We start from the raw sequence: 24772 nt of genomic DNA on the forward strand, positions 1-24772 counted from the left end.
TAAATTAAAAAAAAAAAAAAAAAAAAAAAAAGAAGCTAACATATGAAGAGGTTTAAATGTGATATGGCAGCCATGAGCCCTGTGCCTAATGCATGAAGAACAACAGGACAGCTGGTGTGCCATCACCATTCTCTAGGCACATGTCCTCCTGGCTCCCCTTGTCGGTCTCCAGGGGCTATTCACTCCTGTCAAGAAAGGAACAAGACATACTCACTCCAGAAGCCATGACTGTGCCTCACCCTTGTCAGCATGAACCCAAGGACTCTTAAGAGGCATGCACAGCAGCACTCAACCAATATGTGATGTGCCTAAGTTCAATATCTGACCCAGAATTTTAGAACATGTTTTGAAATATTATGCACAACTCAAGAAAACAGAGGTGGAGTTGTAGAGCAAGGGATGGGATGGGTTGCAAGTTATAGACTATATGACCTGGAGAAAGGATTTTAATCTGTCCTGTCATGTAAAATGTGAAATATGGGCATCAGACACATGTGCTAACACTGCCAGTCTCCTGCTGCTTAACTTGGTGATGAGCATCCAGCCAGGGTAGTTCCTTCCATTGAAGGAGTCCTGTAGAAAAAGTAGAAATGAATCGAATGAACATTCCTGGGAAGTTCCCACACTTCCCTCTAGACCTCCAATGGTTGCTTGAGATTCCCATTCCCTGAACCTAACATTCCCCACATGTTGATGATGTTCTAAGGATGAGAATGACACACTCATCCTAACTCATTTGGAATCTTGGACTAGAAGGACTGCAGCCTTTAACAGAGTCATCTAGATCTGAGCTGACAATCTCCATTTTGTCTTAATGCTGCTTACTTTGAATATCAAATTATTAATGAAAAGATATTTAATAGGTGGGAAAAACACACAGATTCTATCACAGAAATATAGTTTATTTATCCTTGTTCTTTTTTAGTCCTAGACCATATGCATAAATACTTTACCACAAATATATCAGTGCACAGACTTTTTGGTACCTGGCTTTTTAAATTTATATTAAAAGCATTTTTCAGGTTTCACTAGTATCATTTTTAATGACCAAATGAGCAAACAAATTATAACAGCAAATCAAGTGAGTGAAAAATTAAATATTTTTCCAACCTATGTTCATTAGCAACAACCCCCCAGCAGTTTTATTTCCTCATGTGCAGGGTGTTATCCCTGGTTGTCCTTTGGTCTTCAGAACATCATCACTCAATGCTGCTTTTCACATTCAGTTCTGAATGCCAACCAGGCCCATTCAGGTTACTTTGCAGTTTGCAGGATAAGGCTGAAAAGGCAATGTTCTTCAACCGGCTCAGCTGGAGGGCTATGAGGTAGGTTGTTTCTTCTTGTATTTCACCCCACCGTGTGTCTTCTGATGCCCAATGAGGTGGGAGCTCTGAGTGAAGGCCTTTCCACATTTGTTGCACATGTAGGGGCGCTCCCCAGTGTGCGTTCTCTGGTGCCTAATAAGATGGGAGCTCTGGCGGAAGGCTTTCCCGCAGTCCTGACACTGGTAGGGCTTGGCTCCAGTGTGAGTCCGCAGGTGCTGGGAGATGGCCGAGCGGTCATTGAAAGTCCGCCCGCACTCATGACACTCAAATGGTCTCTCTCCAGTGTGAACTCTCTGATGCTGTGTGAGGGAGGAGCTCTGAACAAATGCTTTCCCACAGTCCTGACACACATAAGGCTTCTCTCCTGTGTGAATTTTTTTATGTACAGAGAAGTATCTTGGGTTCCGGAAAGTTTTGCCACATTCACTGCATCGGCAAACTTGGCTCCCTTTGTGGATTCTTGTGAATGTAATCTGCTGAGTGCTCCGGTTGAAGGCTCTCCCACAACTAGTATTTTCCCTGGCTTTTTCTCCTTTGTGGCCCTTCTGATGAATTTTTACACATGGACCACGTGTCACCTTCTTAACCCGTGAGCCACGCTTGCGCAAGTGTTTTCTAGGGAGAGTTTTTTGGAGTGAAATATGGCTTGTGACAAGGCTAGTGTTTGCCTGGGATTGGGGACTTTTCTGAGGGAGGGTTTCTTCCTGAGTTGGCCCCACCTGCCTCTGTGCTGTGTCCAAGACTTCCGGGGCCTCACCCTGTAAGACATCTCTTGAGGTAGGGGACCTGGTGTCATCCCTTGAGAATTCTTCCAATTTCAGGTCATGGGCTGGTTCCTTCTCAGGAACGTCAGACTTTGGAGTTAACTCTTTACTTTCCAGTGTAGTCTCCCACCCTGAAAGAACCCAAAAGATCCAGATACTGTAGAAAGTGCTAAAAGGGCTGATAATATGACATAATCAAGAACTCAAAAGCTGCCCCCCCACCCCAATACAGTCGTACAACCTGGGGGAACAGCAAAAACCAGTGAAGCAGCAAAGAGAGGAACACTGAGCTTGGCAATTGGGTATGGGGCTAGAACTGGGAGCACTGTCCGGGCTCTCCAACTCCTCTTATGCCTTCAAGGTGGGCAGCAAGTCAGTCCTTCGCTGGACCTGAGGCTGCTGCTATCCACACAATGCCCACCCCTCCAGCTCCACAGGGCCAATTGAAGGCATGGATGGTGCAAGGAATTCTTGAGGGCATGCCTAGTTCTCACACTGGGCCCAGAAAAGGCACAAGCCCCAACTCAGGGCCTCTGGTGCTCCCAGTCCCAAAAGGGTGGAGTGGTCAGCATGGGCACTTACCCACGGAGACCAGGTGTCCAAAGGTTTCCAGCATCACGTCATGGTACTCAGTTCTCTGCATGGGGTCCAGTAGCCCCCATTCTTCCTTGCTGAAGTCCACAGCCACATCCAGGAAGGTCACTGGTTCCTGCAATGCCACATTCTGTGTCTGCTCAGCAGAAGGGTCAATGACAGGAACAGAAGGAGGACTACCAGGGTCTCTCAACTGCTGTGCTGACGATACCCCTGCTCTGGGGTTTGCTTAGAACCATGACTTGGGCCATAAGATGCCCAATGGGTACCTTCTTACAAAATCAAAGTCTGGGGCCCAGGTTGGAGGCAGAGTCCTTGCTTCACTAAGAGCTACAAATGCCATAAGCAAACTGCCCCCACTCTACCTAACCCTATCTGCAGTTTACCCTTTCCCTGCAACTTCCCTTAGAAGACTGCCCTTCAAACAAGCCCCACCACTAGGCACACCCCTTTCTTCTGGTAATAGTGCCTCTACATGTGGTGGAACCAGCCCCTGCCTTTGTGAACTGGGGCTGCCTGGGGGTGAGGTAGCCAAAGGCTGCACCGAGATCAGTCTTTTCTGGGGAGCTGGCCAGAACTCTAGGAGGAAGAGGCCTCCCCATGGCACTCTGCCTGATCTAGGAGGGGCAGAGCCTGCTTGAGAAGGAATGGGAGAAAGCAGAGCCACTAGACCAGGACCAGAGCATTCCTCTCTCTTATCTCCTGGAAGCCCCTGAATATAGCCTTGCCTGAAGCCTACCCCAGACCACTCATGTGAGAGCCAATAAGTTCACCTTATGCTTAAGCCAGTTAGGAGCCACTTACAGCAGAGTTGGGACCAATGCCACACATACCATCACTCAATCACATTCTCTGAACCTCAATAGTTGATAAGGCAGGGACAGTGCTGTTTCATCTATGCCCTGGATCTGAGATATTTTGAGGCAAATCCCAGACATTGTTTCTGTTATAAACACCTAAATATGCATTTCTGAAGGACGAGGGCTGTCTTGTTCTCACCCAGATCCAGACGTGGTCCCAAACACCCATAAACACTTGGCCTCTCCCTTCTGCCTTCAAGTTTCTGGATTTCCTATTGCTGTGCCCTTCCTTGGTCCCCATGGTGATAGCAAGGCCTTCCCGCTCAGAAACTCTGAAAGGCCTGGCCTGTGGCGGGCTGCCGGCCCCGGGTGGGGGTGGCGGTTGGGGAGAAGGGTTGTCACCTCACAGGGGATACTATGACCAGAGAAGGAAATGGTACCACTCCCCACTCACCTCAGGCAGTGCCTTCACTGGCCAGGTGGTCATGTTCTCTTCCTTCTCTTCCTGAGGAGTTGTGGTCTGGAGAGAGCTGATGGGGCCCTGGGAGGGTGATGCTGGGAAGAGACATCAGCACAGGGGATCAGCTGGGTGCGGTGCTACTGTGAGGGCATCTGTGCTCCAGCCTTTTCCCCTACCAGCTCAGATCCCCATTCTGGCTCCTCTTCACAGCCCATGCCCAAATCCCCACACCTGGATAGCTCAGGATGCATCACCCAATGTGATACAGAGCACTAATGTCCCCACTGCTGAGCCCCTGATCTCACTTTCTCTCCCTCCAAGGACTGTTCTGGACTCAGTCCCTCCCCTGAAGCAGCTGCCTCATCTCCCCATTCACCTTAGCAGCTGGCCTCACACCTGACCTCAGAAGCAAAGAACCCCCTCCCCCCCCAAAAAATTTTTTTTAATGAAAAGAAGAAGAAGAAGAAGAAGAAGAAGAAGAAGAAGAAGAAGAAGAAGCAGCAGCAGCAGCAGCAGCAGCAGCAGCAGCAGCAACAAAGACCCCATTTCTGGCCTCTGAGTACTCTACCCTCTTCCTCTTTCTCATTTTTTCCATAGGACATCCTCTGACTCCCAGGACCAGATCTATTCTTGTAACACACCTATCTTGACAATTGTTTTATCAAGTTTCCTCCATCTTAGAAAACACCTCTGCCTGATCTTAAGACCCCTTTCAACCACAGCTCCTTCATGTCTGACTCTCTTCATCTGTCCCCAGCTGGTCCATGGGCTTCTATAATGACTCCACCCCCACTCTCAAGAGGAACACATGATGTGACCCAGGCTAACCCGCCAGGCTGCCCCTTCCTCCCGGCCATAATGATTGGATCATGGATGAAGATGGGGCCCACTGCTAGACAATCAGAGCCAAAGAGGCTTTTGTTTGAACATTAAGGAAAGAGAAATTCTGTGCAGTGAGGCCCCACATGAAGACAGCTTGCCTTAGTGAGTAAAGCTAACAGAGGCCAGCAGAAATATCATAGAGAGGATGAGTCCTGAGGACACTACAGGAGTCCTGGGTCCAGTCATGCCTGAAGTTAATAGACTGCCCTGGGCCTTTTTCAGTAAATTCTCCCCTGGCATTCACAACCAAGAGTCCCAACTAACTTGCTGATCACAAATGCAGAATTCTTAAGAGTTCTCTGGAAGGCCTCTTTCCACCATCCTCTGTGATATTGATTTCATTCACCCCCAAGATGTGAAATAACAGACAAACTGGCTTTTGTCTTATGAGCTCCAAGACTGTCCCCTTGGCATCTCTATCAGTTTCCTATTGCTGCCTTAACAAATTGCCACAACAGTGACTAAAAATAATGCAAATTAGCTTTCTTATGATTACAGAGATCAGAAATCTTGACACCAGCCTCACTGGGCTAATAAAATCAAGGTGTTGGGAGGGCTACCCTCCTTTTGGAGGTTCTAGGGAAAAATATATTCCTTACCTTTCCCAGTTTCTAGAGGCCACCTAGAATGACTCCTGGCCCTTTCTCATGTCACCGCCGCTTTGGGGGTCACCTATCTTCTCTGCCCCTAAATTTCATGCCTGACTTTTTATAGGTACCCTTGTGATTACACTGGGCCCACCCAAATAATGCAGGATAATCTCCCCATCTCAAAATTCTCGATTTAATTAACTGCATCTATAGTCACTTTGACTGTGTGAGATTACATATTCAGGTAAGCAAGAAAGCAGTGTCCGTGCTCCATGAAACTCAGCCCGACAGAAATCAAGTTTCATGCAATCTCACCTCCAAATGCACCCTACATATTTGCTCCCATCTCAGCTCCCCACCACTGTCACTCCTGCCCTAGCCACTACACCTCTTGAAGGACATAGTAACAGCTCTAGGTGGCCAATCTGCTTCTCATTTTGAGCTTGTTCACCGTTCACCATCCAAAGCAAGCTGCAACCTGGTACATCTTTAGAGCTCAGACCAAGCCATATGTCTCTAGGGAGAGCTCATGGATTGGTTCCCACTGCTTTATACTTCTCATTGCTTTAGGACATGAAAATCCCTTCAAAGGCCCCATCAGCCCTGACCCTGCTCCCTTGTACTACAGATTTACCCAATTTGTCTCCAATTTTGGAGTATACTATTATTGCTCCCACTTTGGGCCTTCATAGGTGATAGTCCTCTGCTTGGCACATCCTTCCTGCCCACTTCTCTCTCTTTTTTTTTAAAGATTTACTTATTTGAGAGAGAGAGAGAGAGAGAGAGAGAGAACGCACATGTGCACACACACACTGTGGGGGCAGAGAGGAGGATAGAGGGTGATGGAGAGAGACAGAAGCAGATTCCCTGCTAAGCAGGAAGCCTGCCATGCAGCTGGATCTCATGACCTGATCAGAAATCAAGCCACTTACATGCCCCCTTCCTGTCCACTTCTAAGTTAACTCCACACCAGATGTTAGCTACAGCAACTTACCTCCAGGAGCCCCGCCAGCACCTTTGAGTTTTTCTCATCCCCCCTATTGTCACAGGCATATCTGTTCGTCAAATTGCTATCCTTCCTGCTGGACCTAAGTCTTGTTGAACTCATGAGCCTGAGTCCTTTCTTGGTCACCACTTTATCTACAACCCCCACCAATTGCACAACATTGGAAGGCACTCTGGCAGGGGCACCTGGCTGGTTTAGTTGGTAGAACATGTGACTCTTTATCCTGAGGTTGAAAAGTCTGAAACTCATGTGCGGGCAGTGTAGAAATTACCTAAAAAAATCTTAAAATATCAGGCATATCTTAAAAAAACCAATGCATTCTGAGAATATGCTTAAGTGACTAAAAGAACACTTTTGATTAGCTTGTAGTGCAGCAAAGATCTGAAAGGGATGAAAACAAAGAATTTAACTGTAAGCTTTTATCAGAAGCCTGGGGAGGGCTGGTTAGAATGTAGTCCTAGGTCCGACCCAAAGGTTTCAGTAGCTGTGAAGAGGGGTCTGAGACTTTCCATTTCCATAGATAGGTCCAGGGATAACACCATTCTTGAATCAGATCCCTTGACTTAGAGGCACTAGGTACTTCAGCAAGGAAGCATCTAAAGCACTGACTCAAGATCATGTTCAGGAGGCAGACCCTGGCCTACATGGAGAGAGCGTGACCTTTCTCCGACTGCTTCCAGGAAGCCTGAGGTCTTTCTGAACTGAGCTCCCTCATCCTCCAAGCTGCCCCCACAGAACTGCCTCTCTCCACCCTTCCATTGCACTTACCTTCCTCCTCAGATATCCAGGTTACATCCTCCACCAGGGCCACTGCCTCTTGGCAGTCCACTGGGTGCTGCGACTCCACCCACATCCGGAGCTTCCTGGGCAGTGCGCCTAGGAACTGCTCTAGCACCAGGAGCTCCAGCATCTGCTCCTTGGAGTGCGCCTCTGGCTGCAACCACTGGCGGCACAGCTCCCGCAGCCGGGCTAGGGCCTCTCTGGGCCCTGCCACCTCCTCGAAGGAAAAGCCCCGGAACCTCTGGCGTGCAGCCTCGGGGTCACCTGGATGCTTGCCTAGCTGCTGAGTGGGCTCCCCAGGCACATCTAGGCTCAGGCCCTCATCTTCAGCATAGAGGGCCCGTATCTGGGCGTTTCGGGGACGGGCTACCTCTTGGTTCAGTGTGAGGACTTCAACGACTTCGATCTTCATCAGGGGATTACCAGCAGGAAGAGGATCCAAATGAGGGTCCAACTGGGTTGCAGGATACTCTGTAAGTCAACAGCACAGCCAGACACATGCCAACAAGCATATAAAGATGATCAACATTATTTGCCACTGGGGAAGTGTAAATCAAAACCACTGATATACTACCTCATATTCACTAGGATGGCTATTATCAAAGATACATAACTGCTGGTGATGATGTGGAAAGACTGCTGTTTGTGGGAATATAGAACGCTGCACCATTTTGCAAAACAGTCTGGCAGCTCCTCAAAAAGTTAAACACAGACTTACATTACAACCCAGGAAATCTCCTAGGCATACACCCAAGAGAAATAAAAATAAATGTCAACACAAAAACTTGTACAGGAATGTTCATAGCAGCATTATTCCTAACAGCCAAAAAGGGAAACAACTCAACTGTCCATCAAATGAAGGGTGGATAAAGAAAATATGGTCTACCCATACTATGGAGTATTATTTGGCAGTAAAAAGGGAATGAAGTACTGATGCATGCTACAGTATAGATAAATCTTGTCAACGTTATACTGAGTGCAAGAAGCCAAACACCAAAGGCTACCTATAGTATGATTTCATTACATGAAATGTCCAAAACAGACCAACATAGAGACAGAGTAGTGGTTTTGAGGAGATAGAGAATTGAGGTAATTGGGGAGTGTTGTTCAGTGTTTTTTTTTTTTTTTTTAGAGTGATGACAATGTTCTGAAATTAGATTGTAATGATAGCTACATAACACTGTAAATATAATAAAAACCAATGAACTGTACACTCTCAAAAAGTAAACTTTACAGAATGTAAATTATATTTCATTATAAGGTGAAAAGAAATATGAGAAACAAGGAGGATTAAGTAGAGACCTCTGAGACTGTATAGGTCTACAGCCATGCACATGGAATAGAACCTGATCCTGCCTTCATGGGAGCCAAAACAATGACTGGGAAAGTCAGGGGCTCTGTGTCTTGGCACAGGGTTTACAAGAGCAGCTGCTTAACACAACTCTAGCATGGCCCGGAAATACCAAGGAGGGGACACAAACCAATAGGAAACAAGAAAGTTCTCTACAACTCCATGAAGAAATGCTAATTGACTAAATGAGTTAAAAGCTTTAAAAAAGCAAAGAGGAAAATTGTAAACCACAGGTCATAATGGCTCACTTCCAATTTGATTTACGTTGCTTTATAAAAACAGAAATGGCAGAATTGATGTCAAGAGCAAAGGTGCCCTCCTACTCTGGCTGTTTTGAATACACATGATTAGCACAAGTCTACCTAGAAGGGAATTTACAGCATGGACTCAAAGCCTTAGCAACGACTGCCCAGGGAAATGCCCAGAAGACTCTCACCAGATTCATCTACTCGTGGTCAGGGAGCTTTTTGAAGAGGAACACAGATGTACAAACACCAAGGGAATGACTACTTGGAGACAAAGCAGACCACGTGGACAGCAGAACTCCGACCCTGAAACCTCTGTGGCAACAAACCCAGGACCTGTTTGTCTTTTTTACCCCTGCAAGTCAATAACCTCCAGGGAGGCCCTCCTCCGACTCCCCATTTCCCTCGCTCCAGTGGGCTCCCACGACAGCCCCTGCCTGTTCTCCTTCGTGTGGTCTTTTTTCCACGACCCACATCTGCTGATGTTAAAACATGACTCAAGAAAATCGTGCAAGATTCACAGGTAAGCATTAAGAGCACTGCTTTGGCTGTGGCTGTTACAACAGAGAAAAGCTTCAGTCACGTGAAGGAAAAAAAGCGAGGCGAAAAATTACCGGTGTGGAGTCACTGCAGCTGTGTTATATAAAAACAAAACCAACTCGGAAAGACACGAAGAGCATCGGCGGCCTGCGTGCATCGCGCCAATGTTTTCCTTCCTCGGTGACCATCCTTCCTCGGACTCAAATCGGCTGCCGCGCGCCTTTTGAAGCGGTGCTCAGCGGCTCCGCCCCCAGAACGCGGCGATGCCGGGGAGGCTGCTCCGGCGGAGGCCACAGCCACAAGCACACGCTTCCGCTCGCGTTCGGGAAACTGAAGCGAACCCTAGTCCCCATCCCCCCACGCTGGGAAAACGGGGCGACAACGGCCAAGCCCCCACAGCCACGCCCCGATCCCCTAGCCCGGAAAAGCGCAGGCCGCAACTTCCGTCCGGGTCCAGAAGTGCGTCACGCGCTGGGCACCGACACACTACAACTCCCAGGAGCCTCCGCGCCGATTTCCGGGGCCGCCATGTTGGGGCTATAGGTCCGGCCCGCAGCCTGCCCGAGCCCTGCCCGGATGGCGGGCCCCTTGGCTAACCGCTGAACCCTGGGCTCCGGCCTCTTCCGCTCTCGTTCCCTATCCCCCGATTCCCTGCGACAGCGGACGCGCCCTGGGGCGGCGCGGACGCAGCTGGAACTTCTACACCCACCTTGCGGATCTGCAAGTTTTTTCCCTTTGGGCGAGCGCGGGGCGGGGGAAAGCGCGGTCGCTTCCCCCTGAGGCAGCGATTCACCCGATTCCTAGACAATCTTCGAGCCTCCGATTTGCAATCCTTCCTTTGTTCCCGTGGGGTTTTCCCCCTCCCCCTCCCAACTTCCTGACTACAAACCTTGGCTCGTCGGTGGTTTCCTCGGTTTACCGGTTTCACCGACCTCACTGGGGCTGTAAGTCGCTGGCGCGCTATCCGAGAAGTGAGTCAGCTCGGGGTCAGGAGTCGGCCGCGCTGGGTGGGGCCGCCCGCCGCCCCGGACGGGCCCTGGGCGCTCGGGGTTGCCAAACACGCCCGGGGCCGCGCTTTTCATCTTGTATTCCTTTCCTAGTTTTTTTTTTTTTTTTTTTTTTAGATTTTATTTATTCATGGGAGGCAGAGGGTGAAGCAGGCTCCAAGCAGGGAAGCCCGATGTGGGACTTGATCCCGGGATTCAGAACCATGCCGTGTCAAAGGCAGACGCTCAACCGCTGAGCCACCCAGGCGTCCCTTTTCCTAGGTTTAAAGTGACTTTCTTCTTTGATAAAATTTACAGCGTTGATCTCCCATTGCCGACCTTTTCCCCTAAACTTTCGTATTAATTTCATTTGGGGGCTTGCCCTTCCCAACTCGTTTATATCTGCTGTTGTCGTTAGCATGTAATTCCCTTCCTGTTCCTTAGGACTTCTGGGGGTTCATTTACCTCCAAATTCTTGATTTGAAAGCAAAGTATGTATTCCTTTTTTATTGGAGCTCTCAGAGCTCGAAATTTCCGTAAGAGTAACTCAGGAAGCCAGAGATGGCAATTTCCCAGATTCCCTTGGACCTTGAAAAGTGCCCGATGTGGGATATTGGGGTGCTAGGGGGTAGTTAGCGCTCCCTAGCGGCTCCTTGCTGGGCCACAGGCGCCATTTTGAGCAATAATGCATGACACCTAAAAAATGTATCATGCTCCACAATGCTTTCCAGCTAATTTCTAAAACTTGTTTTTTACTCCTTGTTAATCACAGGTATTACTTAGTACTTTATCTCTTAAGAAAATTAACTGTAAGTTCTTTTTATTCTAATCCATCCCATTATTTCTCCTTTAATCCTGATCAGGTATTTTGTTCTTCCTCTTATCCTTGAGGGCACCAGGGAAATTTCTCAAAATCCTGAACTGAATGCTCATTCAAAAATGTTAACTCTTACCATCTTAAGTTTTAAAGCCTCTATAGGTTTGGATGTTGGGAACCCTGCTGATCCTTGTGGTGCTGAGCGCGCTCAGTGGATCTGCAGCCTGGTTCTCCCTGCTGTAGCAGCCCTTCAGGACAACACATTCTGCAGGGTTATTGTAAAGCACCTACTGGGTACTATGCAAAAAATGAGATGAGCCACAAGCCTGGAAGCCAGTGGGTAAGTGTCATTCTAGGCAGTGTTGACTTCTAAATCTTTCATCCTTTGGACCAACCCCCAAGCCCTCTAAAGTATTCTTTCCTACTGGAAGTAGTCACCCCACTTCACAAAGTGAAAGCAAGTTTTCCAGCTGGCAGAGTCAGAATTGATCTTCAGCTCACTGGAGCGTAGCTGGGACTGACTGATCCACTCATCTGTGTGGAGCTACACAAAATGGTCTCTATCAACTGCAGCTCTAAGTACTGATTTCCTTTTCTTTTTTTAAGATTTATTTATTTATTCATGAGAGACCCACAGAGAGACAGAGGCAGAGACAGAGGCAGAGGGAGAAGCAGGCTCCATGCAGGAAGCCCGATGTGGGACTGGATCCGGGGATTCCAGGATCACATCCTGAGCTGAAGGCAGATGCTCAACTGCTAAGCCACTCAGGCATCCCTAAGTACTGGTTTTCAATCCATCAACTGAATGATCTAGGGTGGGGATTTGATCAGTTTAGTCCCCTCACCTGCCAACTATCTATTCAGTGGGTTGTTAAACAAATTCACCAAGCCTTTGGACTAGGGGCTTAATCCTCTGGACCTTAGTTTCCTCTGATTAGATATAGTATGTAAAAAAGAAAGGCTGATGGGAGCTGCTGTTTCTTCCTCCTCTTACAGTTCCTCTCATGTCTCTGCTGCATCCCTTCCAGGATAAGCCATCTCTCAGTGCTCAGAATTCCATAACTAGCCAGGTATACTAGGGCTGTCAGCCCATAAATTCAACAGTGACTAATTAACAGTGACCTTTCATGATCTTGTTGGAGGCCAAAGCCAGGAAGAATGCTTATCTCAGCTCCCCCTATCCCTGTGTACACTCCCCTGTTCCTCTTTCTCCTTGTCCAGAATGCCCTCAGCTCTTCACCCTTTCTCCTCCTCTTCCCATCACTCTTCAGCTCAGCTGGGCACCCTATAGCATCACCTTCTAAGTTTGTTTAGTTTGTTTACCCCACTGACCTGCTGAGGATGTCAACTGGGTCTTGTGCATTCGAATTCCTAAAGCCAGGCCCAAAGGAGGATCTGCCAAAGGTGTTGATCATCTTTACATTAAAGTCTCTGAGCAACAAGAGTTACTTGAAGGCCCCCCAAGACCTGGGCTTTACACACCACAGTCCCACTAAGCAGTAGCGTCCATCCTTCACACAAAGGAAATCCATGCTGAGAGCCTAGAAGCCCTGCCCAGGCCACAATGGGGAACAGATCAGCTGGGGTCCAAACTCTGCTCCTTTATATCCTTTATATCAAAGGGTGCTTCTCACAGCTGCTATCTTACTTTTCCTTAAATGTGCCAGTGTGCCTTGTCTACAGGTATTTGCACTGGCCACACCCCTGCCTGGTAGTCTTTCCTAACATCTTTACCTGGTATCCCTTCACCATCCAGCTCTTGAACCAAAGTTTATCACCTCCTCAGAACTGCCTTCCTGCCCAGTTCTAAACTAGTATTGCCCACCCTTGTCACTCCCCTCTAGCATATTCCATTGTTTCATTTTTTTCTTCAGGTCACTGCCACTTCAAAGTATTTGCTTCATTAATTATCACTCTCTACCTTCTCTATAGCACTGGCCAATGGAATGCTCATTTACGGAAATGTTCTAGATCTACAATGTCCAACATAGTAGCCTTTAGCTGCAGGAGACCAATGATCATCTGAAAGATGGCCAATTCAACTAAGGAACTGAACTAGTTAAGTTCATTTTAGTCCGTTTAAATGTAGTCAGCCACATGCTAGTGGCTGCTCTGGAACAATGTAGGCCCAATGAGACAGGGGCCTGACTATATCCTTTTCAACACTGTGACCCATCCCTGTAACAGTATGTGGCACTTTGGCAGGCTCTCAAGCAGTATTTGTTGACTCAACACAGCTTCAGAGTGACTTGAGTTTTAGCTGTCAGTCTGGATTTTCCCCTATTTCTGTCAAATTAAGAAATCTCCCTATCATTTTAATTGTGTGGGAGGATTGCTATTGCTACAAAGTTCCCTTCTTCCCCTGGAGAGCTTGAGCAGTAGCTGGGAGTGCAGGCCACCAGTAAGAGGACTCCCAGTTTGTACTCCTAGGCCAGCCAGGTCAGAGACTTGCATTTCTGCTTCCACTGGTAGAATGGCTACATCAACATTTCTCTAGAAGCTGCTGGCTAGAATGATAGCAGGACTTAAAGGGACTTTATACACTTCTAGCCTTTATAAGCCCTCAAAAAAGAAGTCATAACACTCTACCTCTGAAACTAACGATAAAAAAGCGGGGAAGGGGGCATTGCTTCTATTTACTCTACATCCCACTTAGAATTTTTTCAAATAGAAACTCCTTAACAATTGATTCCTTAACAATCATTTCTTAAATTATTCTTAGATCCCATTTCAAGAACCTATTAACAATCTTTTCTGTGTTAAATTCGTTATTCCTGGTATAAGCCAAAGCTGTTAGTCTCCATATTATTTTGTAATTTGTCATACTGATGAACTCTTAAAAACTATTTCAGAGGAGAAGTTTTAAAGTGGTTCATATATAATAATAAGCTACAAATATTTCCTTTTTAATGTTTTTCTCATTTTGCACTTTAGTAATGCTGTGTATACTTTGCAGAATTTGTCAGCATTCCAGCCTGTGTTTTGCCACTGAACTGCTCATGTACCACAGGAATTTTCTTTTAACAAGAAGTTGGAAAATATTCACTGCCCAGGTCAGTAAAGTGGCAGCTGGCCACTTTATTTTTAAAAGGGTTAATTTTAGTACTTTTCCTGTGACCAATTTTGACAACCATAACTTTTCCAGAAATCTTTCCATTTTATCGTTTGTTCATTCCTAAACTCAACAAGTAATTACTGAGGCATCTGTATTGTGTCATGAACTGGTAACACAACAGGAGATAGCAGTTTCCATTTTATCAGCATGGTTATGGGCAACACTTCTAAAAATGGAAAATTACTCTTCCGTCTAGTTTCTTTCTCAGGAGGCCATCTCAGCCTGTAAGCTTCTACATTCAGTGATAACTGACACATTTGTGTTTGTAATATTAAAAAAAAAAAGGCATTGATATTATGTGCATTTGCATATCTTCATACATCTTAAACGATATATTTAATAAATATGCATATCCTGGAGACTTCCATATCAGTACATATAGCCGGCTCATTACTGTACAAAGTACTATAATGAAAACTACATGTATTGCTGAATGTGTGACTGCTGTTTCCCTGTGTAGTTTTTTTAACTTGTCTTTTATTTTCCCTCTATTTAATCAAAGTTGATTTTGTATTTTCTCCTTCTGGAACATTAGCTCTTGGGTTCCTTTTTTCTTCTCCATTTCTGGTTCTTTTATTTGAGCTGTATTTATCTTCCCTTTTTTCCGTAGAACTTTTGGAATCAAATGTTTGTTTTCCTTTTTTTTTTTTTTTAAGTTTTTATTTAAACAATCTCTACACCCAACATGGGGTTTGAACTCAAGACCCCAAGATCAAGAGTTACTGCTCCTCCTGCCAAATCAGCCAAATTGCCCCTATTTTCCTTATTCAATTAAAAAGCATCTTCAGGCCTTGAAATTACCCTGGGGATTACATCTAGACACCAAGCAGAGTGGTTTCCAGATAAAAGAATCAAGATTACATGGGTCCAAAAGAGTAAATATATGAAAGGTGACAGAGAATGTATTCTTCAATAAAGGTTGCATGGTATGTGGCCACATCCTGCTAGGCTAGATTCTTGTCAAATGTTTTGATAATCACTCATGATTCTAAACTTTTGGCCCACTCCCTAGGATGTGAACGTTTAAGAGTTCTTAATTGCATTATGTATCTCAAGATTTCCCCCTTATCGTCCTTTTCCCACCCTCTCACCTCAAAGCCTGATCTTGTCTTCAAAGTCTCCTCTTTGAAGAGGTCTTCTTGTTTTTTAGTTGCTTCAAACATTTATTCACCCAAGTTTCCTGAGCTAGAGATTGAGTCATTGTCTTAGTAATGGGAACCTTATATGGGACACTGAAATAAAGACTGTTCTCATGTTGTTTAATATCTGTTCTAGGTGTTCAGCTCAGATAACAGAACAAGTTGGAAAAAACAAGACCTCTTTTACTATACTTGTATACTTATGTCACCAGTTTTATTCAGAGTTTACCTTCTGTATGATTATCTGGTATAAAAATAGGATGAGACATTTCATTTTCACTCTTCAGTGTAGTTCTCTCCAGTTTGATTTTTGGCTTGTTGTTCTGTCACGTAAGGTGGGAACTAAGGCTGATTTGCCTGTACAGAATACACTGAGGGAGTGCTTTCATATGAGTCCTCTGATCCTGAGTACAATGAGGACTCCTACTGAAGGGCTTCTTGCCAGCATGTTCTATGCCTCCTGAAGCCTAACACTGATGACATTCTCAGGTGCTTTCCAGTAGGACTGTTGTGGTGCTGAGTAAGAGAGCTATGCATGCAACTTTCCCACATTTAATACAACTGGTTTTAGGAGTTTTCTGTGTGTGTCCAGTATGAGCTTTTACAAGCCAGAGTGAATCAGGCCAGAAGCCTTTCCCGCTATGATGATATTCTTCCCTGTTTGAATTCTCAGGTCAAAAAAAGTCATGAGAACTTTCTCCATTTATGGTCTTTCCATGTTTATCTCCCATGTGAGCCTTCCCTTAGTTAAAGGTTGAACTGACAGTAGGCTTCCTCACACTGAACACATTTATGGAGTGTGTTCTTGAACACACTGTTCTTGAATGAATTACCCTTTGTATAAAACAACTGATTTCCTACACCTACTACATGTTTGCTTTGTAGCCTATGTGAGTCCTCTCAGGCTACACAAAGGGTGAAATCTAGAAAAGGATTTCCTTGTCTTCCTCCCCAAAACAGTCTCCTTATAGAGGTTATTTTTCTCTGCTAAAGTTCACACTAAGTTGAGTGTTGCTACATTCATATTTGTAGGGCTCATCTCTCCTGTGTCTTCCTTGACAAGTCAAGAATTAAATATCCTGCAGGCTTTCCTATATTCATGACTTTAAATATAGTGTCTTTACTCCATTGCTTTTCTATGGATTAAATTTAGCTTATGTCAAGTTTTCCACCCAAACCACATATATGGCAGAACTTTCTTGAAAGGACAGAGTTACAGCTAAAGATCTGAATGCCATCAAGTATCTGTTTTCCCAAGTCAGTGCCACCTTAAAGATGGCCATGTCTTATGTGCTTATTACTCAGTATACCTTCAATGGCAGCCAATATCTGTGCTGCATTTTTGCTGTCAGAGGGAGCTGAAGAGCCAGCCATACAAAACGAGTTGCCTCAGAAAGACAACTTTCCACTTAAACCCAGTCCCTTGCATTGGGGAGAGGCACCACTACACCAGTGATGGCAAAGAGACCACTGCTGGAGATGATGCTCTAATCTAATAGTAATAAAGCATGCCATTCCAAACACTTGTCATTCCCAAGTTTCTATGCCCCACTGGGACCTCCTTTTGGAGTCCAGAGAGGTGCATTCCACTGGCTTCACAAACCTCTACTTAAACATCTCTAAGTTCCTTCTCATTCACAAGTCATTAACAGAACCAGTCAAGACATGGGACAGTACCACAGACTATTGAATCTAGGTGAAAGCTATAAGGGAGTTCTTTGTACTATTCACGTAATTCTAAAAATTACTTCAACTGAGTAAAACCAAACAAAACCTCCATTTCTACCCTTCAAAAGTTTATGCCTTTACCAGATTTCCTCATGTCACTGACTAAAGACAAAAATTCAGGAGTAATAATTTTTCTCCTTTATTCTCTTTTTATTTATTTACTTATTCTCTTTTTAAACTAGATGTTGATACAAAAAGAACTTATGTGGCAAACACATACATTATAAATAGTCCTAGGAAATCCCTGAAGCCTTTACCTGTGAAGGATTCTTGGTCACTTTCTTCCCATTACTCACCTGGCCCCAATGAATCCACCTATAAATTGGGATAAGCCCATGCCAGTTTCTCCCCAACCCCTCTGCTACTCAGGCCAGGTGTCATCAGCTCCTCCCTAGATGCTACCTACCACAGCTCCAAGCCTGCTTCCATCTGTGCCCCAATATGGCCCAAAAGCACCTGAATTGTACTTGAAACGCCACATCACACACCTGCCTGATAAAAATCAAAACTCTCCTCAAAGTGGAGGCCACATGTGCACTGCCAAACCTAGCCTACATGTCAGTATACCTCAATCACCTCCTCCCAGCCCATTCAGGGATGGATTCCTGAATGTGCCAAGCTGTTCCATGTTCATGGTCATGCCAGATGTTGTCTCTGTACTTGGAAGCTCTCTTTACTACCACTCTTACATGTCTGTAGAATTCTTTTTCTTTGGGAATTGGCTTAAAATTTCACCCCTGCAGTGCCCCCCAACCAGCTCCTCTAGAGTAATTCCCCACTACCTCCCACTTTACATCATGTCCTTTTTCTTCTCAGTGCTTACCACTATTTATCTGTTTACAGATATCTGGGGAACTTGTTTGTAGAAGCCATAATTTATTAGGCTACAAGGTCCACAGAGGCAGGGATTATGTTAGGTCTTTGGTTTATTACCAAAGTGCTTAATGTACTACAGGGGACACCAGGACTTCCACAAGTATTTGTGAGGTGTAAAGGGAGGCAGTGGAGGGAAAACCTATAAAAAAGGACTCTGTGACAGAGCAGAGTCCAGCACCTATTACCTCAGGCATAGGTAATAAAGTGTCCTGATAAGCCTCCCTGCACATGGTCTCTTGCTCTGGGACATCACCTCAGAATCTCCTGTCACCTGTTAATAAGCCAGTTCTCCTAGGATGTGCAGAATCACAGGTGCCCCAAATCCCACATGGCAGCTAGGTTCAGGGAACTACTAGATCATCAATAGACTGGAGGGTCTGCCAACACAGGAACTTGGGGCTTGAGCTCCAGGTAGGGTGAGACACAGACCTGCCACAACCAGAGCCACCACCACAGGAAAGGACTTTCGGAGGCTGGATCAAGGGGAAACACCAGGGAAGATACCACAGTGGGTGGATACAAAGTGCTTGTGTTGCTGGGGACCTTCCCAGTGAGGTACAGTTTAGTGACCTGTGCTAATGGTTGGAAAGGTTTTCAACGTAGGGAATGAAAGTAATGAATCTGAATACGGAAAAGAAAAAAACACTAATGCTGAGCCATCAAACTGAGTCTAGAAAAGTGGGGCAGAGAGTCACATAAATGCCAGTCTATGTTGTGGCAAGCAGAAAATCATCACCAAAGATGGGGGACCAGGTGCAGATTTCATAGTTGCATACTGCCAGAGCAGGTAGTTCCAAAGTCACTTGCATTAGAACGCAAAGAACAAAGGGAAGAAAGAGTATCCAAAGTTTTCTTTACAAACTCAGAATACCTGATATAAAAGTTGATAAAAATAATTAAAAAATCCACTCACCTCCCCAACCTAATTTATGAATACTGATGTATTAGTGGATGCCAGCAGCATGTTACAACAAGGGCACTTCTACATTTATTAAGTCACTGTGTTAACTGTTTGAAGGAGATAATTGTGAGGATCACTTTGGGAAGATAATGAGGGAAACCTAGGGCTATTACTGATTTTTCATTTATCAAAAGAGCTAGAGGACTATTTCTTTACCCAAATAAAACTTATTTGAATCAAAGAAGAGTCCAGGATCATGCTCGGCAAAGCCAAGAAACTGTACTATTTAAGTCAGACATTCACTCTTCACACTCTCAGTTTCAGTGTTTTCAAAGTACTAGATGTGATGTCATTATGTAATTAAGCAAAAGAAGTAAAATAATAATAATAATAATACAGCTGCCTCCTCCTTTATACTTGCTGGTAAAATGGCTGCACTAAGAAAATTAATGAGAACCTAATAAGACAACTTTAAGAGAATTTAGCAACCTGACAGTCTCATCTGGACGTGAGATTGCAAAGATTAACCTGAGAAGATTAACTGCAACCACAGTGAAAGCCCAACAACACTCAAAAGGCCTGAGTGAGGCAGTGAGGTGAGCAGATTTCTTTGCACACTTGTTAAACTAGACGAACCAATTCTGCATCAAGGAATTCTAAATCCAATCATTATAACAGGATTTTCTCAATGAACCCCTGACAAGCTGATGCTAAGTGTTCATCTGGCAAACCAGGTGGTTGAGAGCAGCTAAGAATTTTTTTTTTAAATAATGAGAGGAACTCCCATTTATCCAGGTTTGTTATAAAACTACCATATGTACAGCAATATGGTGTTTACTCAGACTGAGATCAATGAAGCAGAAGGGACCAAGATGGAGCCCTGCATCCAATGAGGACTGTGGGAATTTAGTCTATGATAAGCGGAAGAATCTAATCAGAAAATGTGCTGAAAGAATTTATGCTCCATGCCATATACACAAACTCCAGATAAGTGCAGCAATTAAACAAAAAAATACAGGAATACAAGAAAGTATAAAATCTGCCACTATGATATGAATAGGAATAAAAAATTTTGTTAGGGAAAAATACCTGAATCATAAAACTTCCTTATGGAGACTAAATTTAAAGGCAGATGGTAACTGTTGGTCTGAGACATTATCAATACTCATAACGAATGCAGAGTTCTCAGCAAAATAACCCACCCAAAAAGACAAAAACCAACAGAAAAAAAAAAGGAAAATATATGAACTCATACAAGAAAAAATATAAACGTAACATAAAAATATATGTTCATGAAGAAAACTTCATGAAGAAAACGTGAACTACACTGAACATACTATCAGATCCGCAAATCTTAAAAAGATCGTTATAAATTGCTGGCAATGAAGCAGAAAAGGAGCTCTCATGTAATTGAGCACCTACATATATTTTAAAGGATTCTAGAAAGCAATCTGTTGCTACCATATTTTTAGATTCTATCTTGGTTGATTCTGAAGTTCTAGTTCAAGAAATTCTACCTACAAAAAACCCAAATGGAATGTGCAAAAAAAAATATGCAACAAAGTTTTCTTCAACAACTTGAACAACCATCAAGAGGAAAGATCAAACGTGAATTACACAGTATCTATTAGAATGAATGAAACAGGCCTATTTGTATTGAGTGTAACACCCCCAAGTCATAAACATACTCATATACATACATATAAACATCTATAAAGAAGTCTGGACAGACATACCAAGCCAGATACTGGTGGATTACATGAAAGAAGAGCAGTAGAACAGATGGAGACCCTACAGCCAACCTGCCAGCTGCAACAAATTCATATTCAACCAAGAGGTACCCCTGACTCAGACCAGAGGAAAACAGTTTCAGCATGTCTGCAGCTACACCCCATCTGGGGTTTTCCCCTGTCCCATCTTTTCTTCTAAGACACCAGTCCCTATCTTAAACAGCCCATCCCTGCCAGGACTCCTGTGGGCCTGGTTCTCACCTGAAAAAGTGTCTTGAGGAATTCCTCTCTCCACGGACCAGAGCGCTTCCTCCTCCTCTAACTGAGATACCACATCTGGCTTGGAAAGCTGATGTTCTGCCCAAGGGAAAAGAGACAGGGCTTGGGGGGTCTGTGTTCCGGAGAAAATGTGTTCCTGCTGTGGCACATGCTGTCCCTGAATTATTCCCTGCAAGGGCATGACTTCTGGTCTATGTCAGTGATGATAACTCAATCCATTCCCTTTATCAACTATTTGCATCCCTGGACTCCCCTGCCACTAAAAGCGGCTGGCCAGCAATGGGATCCAGTTCTGGCCAACAAGGTACAAAGAAAAATATGTCAGCTGGGGGCCTTAGGGACTTTTCTTTCTTGCTAAATATGGTAGGTGTGAAAAGAGAACTAGCCAAAGCTGCCCCCTCCCTTCTTTCTGCCTTGAATACAAACATGATGCTGGGTGCCACAGCCATGCAGCCACTAACCTAAGAGTGGAAAAGTTCATACTAATCACAAAGAAATGGAAGGGATCAGTCTTCAGTGACACTCCTGAATTCTTGGGACACCGACCCCACATACTATGGAATTCTTGTTACATAAATGAGCATCCACTACTGTCTGAAAACATCCGTGACAGACCTACCTCCATAGCATTCAAGGACTGTGGGGGGTGGACTAGGTGGCTTCAGAAGTCACATAAAGTTACCTTTCCCTCCAGGTACAAATTAAAGCCTTTTCCCTCAAGCTCTGGAGCCTTTACAATTTCACTCTCATCCTTGCAATCTGAGCCCAAGCAGACACACACTTCAGAGGCACCACATTCGTGCTGCAAAGCGCAGATCTTTATTGACATGGAGGCCATCCTTACCCACTGAGACCAGGTTCCTGTAGTTTTCCAGCATCACCTCCCTGTACAGGGACTTCTGTTGGAGGTCCAGTAGTCCCCATTCCTCTGAAGTAAAACCCAGGATCACATCTTCAAAGGTCACTGGTTCCTAAAACCCACAGGTTTCTGTTCAGCCATGGTCTGTCGTCACCTACACTGACAGGAGGGGGAAGGCTGACCCAGCACATGAAGGCACAGTCTACAAGATGACCCGAGCATTCCAGGTGTCTCACGTGTTCCTGCGTTTGTCTGAAACTGAGCAAACCCAAGCCTGACCCTGTTCAGGTCACAGCAAGGAGGACAACACATGAGGCCAGACAGGGCTCTTCCTTCTCTGAAGACCTCTCCGTTTATTAACTTGGGGATTCCAATACTGGTATCAGTGGTTATACCTCCTAAAGAATTCCCTGTAAGCTGAATCATCACACTCAACCGTTCAGCCCCCACCCCACTGCCTGTGCTGCCTCTACTTCCTTCACATGTCAAGGACCCATCCTCCTGTTTTATCTTAATGACTGAGCTCACTTCCCCTTTAGCTTTGATGCCAAAGTAGCTACTGAAATCTAAATATGAGCCTACTCCCTGATTAAACCTATCAATGCCTATCCTCTATATAAAGGATAAATCAGAATCCCCCAGAACCTGACCTGTATTCTAACCATTCCTTTGGAAAGCTAAGCAACCTGAGATTCATCTGTCCAGCAGGGTCTCTCATTCCCAGCCAGTCTCTCAATCCTCCCCAAAATGCTCGGGGCCTGAAGACATCTCGAGGGAAGGTGACATCTCACTATCATCCGGCCACCCCCACCCCCAAATCCAGGGGTAGATTCAGAAACTCAAAGAAGCCTCTACTCACATGGAACCAGGCTGTCGGAAGCCCGGAGGCCATACCTCCTTCTTGACGTATCTCGTGGGAGGAGGCAGTCCTGAGAAGGTTGAATTTGGGAGGCAGGAGGAGTGTGAGGGCTACGCAGAGGGGCAACCCCTCCTTTACCCAGCAGCGACCCGACCAAAGTGAACTGACAAGTCCACCCCCAACCTAGAAAAACGCACTGAAAGGTTCGTCTCCCCCTCCTCCCCGACACCTGGAGGGCAGGTTTCCCCCTACTGGAGAGAAGGCCGTCCTCACAGCTTTCTCACCTGGAGGGAGTTACTTCCCTGTCCAGTCCGCACGCGCCCGCTACAGGTAAGCCCGATTTAAGCCCCACGCCCGGAGGGGGTTGTTTTCCCTGTGGGCCCCGAGTCCCCGACCACACCGCCCCTTCCGGCCCCGCGGCGGGAAGACGGCAGGCAAGACCGGCCTCCGGCTGCTGAGCTTGGCCGAGAGGAGACTGGGGCTGCACACCCCGAAGAGTGCCTCCGCGATGGATCCGCACAGCCCCCGACGGGAGCAGATTTCGCGCCACACTCACCCAGCGCGCGGCGCACAATGGCGACCGTCGGCCCGCGGCGAAATGCGTCAGCGCGTCGGCCCGGACTACAACTCCCAGCCACCCCTACGGCATACCCGCTCGACCTCTCCCTGGCGGCGGCCATCTTGGAGGGCCATCTCGGATGGCCCGCGAAGACCCGGCTGCCCAGAAGAGGGCCTTAGCTGGCGACCTTCGGTGGTCCAGCTGGGTTGGGGGAGGGCTCGAGTCGGATACACTACGTCGCGGTGTATCAACACTTTTCCAGTCAGTGGCCCAGGCCAGGACCGAGTCGTGCACCGCCACGAGGGCGACCACTCGTGGGACGAACCGGAAGTTGGGTAGGGAAGGAGCGCAGAAGGGGGTAGGCCGGAAGTTGATTACAGGTGGGTGGGGTGTTGGCGAGAAGGTTTACTACGTCCCAGCGCGGAGGAGGAAGAGCGGGCAGGGCCCGGAAGCGTAGAAGGTTGGGGCTAACTGCTACTCCTACCCAATGTGGAGGAAGGAGGGGCGGGAACAAGGCGGGCAGGAAGCGTCTAGGGGGCGGAGCTAACGTCCCGCCAAGCTGGGGGAGGAGGGACGGGAGGGTAGTGTGGGGGCGGAGCTAAAGTCCACTGAAGTTCTGGGAAGAGGCACTGAGAGGATGGACGGAAGAGAGTGGGGGCGGTGCTGAATGTGGATCTGTGTCTGAACGGAGGGGGCGGGGTTGGGGAGGGCAGGAAGTGTGCCGGAGGCGGGTCTAAGATCAGCCCTGGGTTTTGAGAGGATTGGGGGTGAGGCCTGCTGGGAACGTGAAAACGGCGGGATTCTGTGTCTGGGGAGGGGAGTAGGGGAGAGGGCCCAGGCCTAGGTGTTCACTCAAGCTGTGGGAAGAAAAGCAGGGTTAATTGTGCCCTAGACTACCTGACAAAGGACAAGCCCCCGCCGGCATAATTGACAAGTCCTTGAAACAAGCAGAGAAACATTCCTCTAGGGACTCAACTGCCTGGATGTTTGTACTTTACTAAGGGCAGAAGGCAATCTTAGCCTGAACCCCAGGATTCTGTAAGTGTACTTTAACGTATAAAAACTCATTCAGAAATTTCCTTTATCTCTAAACCCCCAAAATACGTGTTGGCAGTCATCCTCCAAGCACATGGCCCACCGATAAACATTTGAAGGTTTTATTAGCTGGTAATAAATGACCTTTTCCCAACAATAGCTAAACCCCCTCAAGGTCCTGGAAACCTTGCTTCCAAAATTCCTTAGAGATGAAGCTATCCCCAAACCCCTCCCAACTCCAGGTATTTAATCAGCCACTCTTCACAGGCCCCAGGCCAGCAGCAATTCCTGCCCATGCTTTAATAAAACCACCATTTTGTACCAAAGACGTCTTAAGAAATCGTGCTTGGTCGTCAGCCCCAGACCTCACCCCACCAAACCTCACTTATATTCCAAAACGTCATCATAAGCAGGAGGGTGGGGGGTGGATTGTCAAAACCAGAGCTACAAAGAAGTTAAACAGTGGAAATAGATTTTACTCCCAAAAATGTTGCTGCAAGTAGAGACGCTCCAGTGTAGACCTGAGCTCAGTTCTAAATACAAGATCAAGTG

General features: G+C 46.1%; 1 protein-coding gene and 1 long non-coding RNA gene across 5 annotated transcripts; one reads left to right on the top strand and one right to left on the bottom strand.

Annotated features, from left to right (window-relative positions):
* Positions 1–881: 881 nt before the first annotated feature.
* Positions 882–23564, bottom strand: ZNF274 (zinc finger protein 274). Its single transcript, XM_077912036.1, has 8 exons — positions 23183–23564; positions 22627–22696; positions 21753–21879; positions 20891–20986; positions 7190–7672; positions 3938–4038; positions 2672–2819; positions 882–2220 (listed from the first exon to the last, which is right to left on the bottom strand). Exons 2-8 carry the CDS (start codon positions 22657–22659, stop codon positions 1319–1321), a joined length of 1890 nt encoding a protein of 629 aa, XP_077768162.1. The 5' UTR covers positions 22660–22696; positions 23183–23564; the 3' UTR covers positions 882–1318.
* On the top strand, positions 9833–15667 carry LOC144322375 (uncharacterized). Of its 4 annotated transcripts, XR_013388036.1 has the most exons (5): positions 9834–10308; positions 10462–11480; positions 13073–13198; positions 14075–14193; positions 15531–15667. It is a non-coding gene; the product is annotated as an uncharacterized LOC144322375 (long non-coding RNA). The 4 variants fall into 4 exon arrangements; XR_013388034.1 differs by having other exon boundaries at positions 9833–10308; positions 13073–14193; XR_013388032.1 differs by lacking the exon at positions 13073–13198 and having other exon boundaries at positions 9835–10308; positions 14097–14193.
* Positions 23565–24772: the final 1208 nt, after the last annotated feature.

Source organism: Canis aureus, chromosome 1 (assembly GCF_053574225.1).
Source record: "Canis aureus isolate CA01 chromosome 1, VMU_Caureus_v.1.0, whole genome shotgun sequence".
Lineage (NCBI taxonomy): Eukaryota > Metazoa > Chordata > Mammalia > Carnivora > Canidae > Canis > Canis aureus.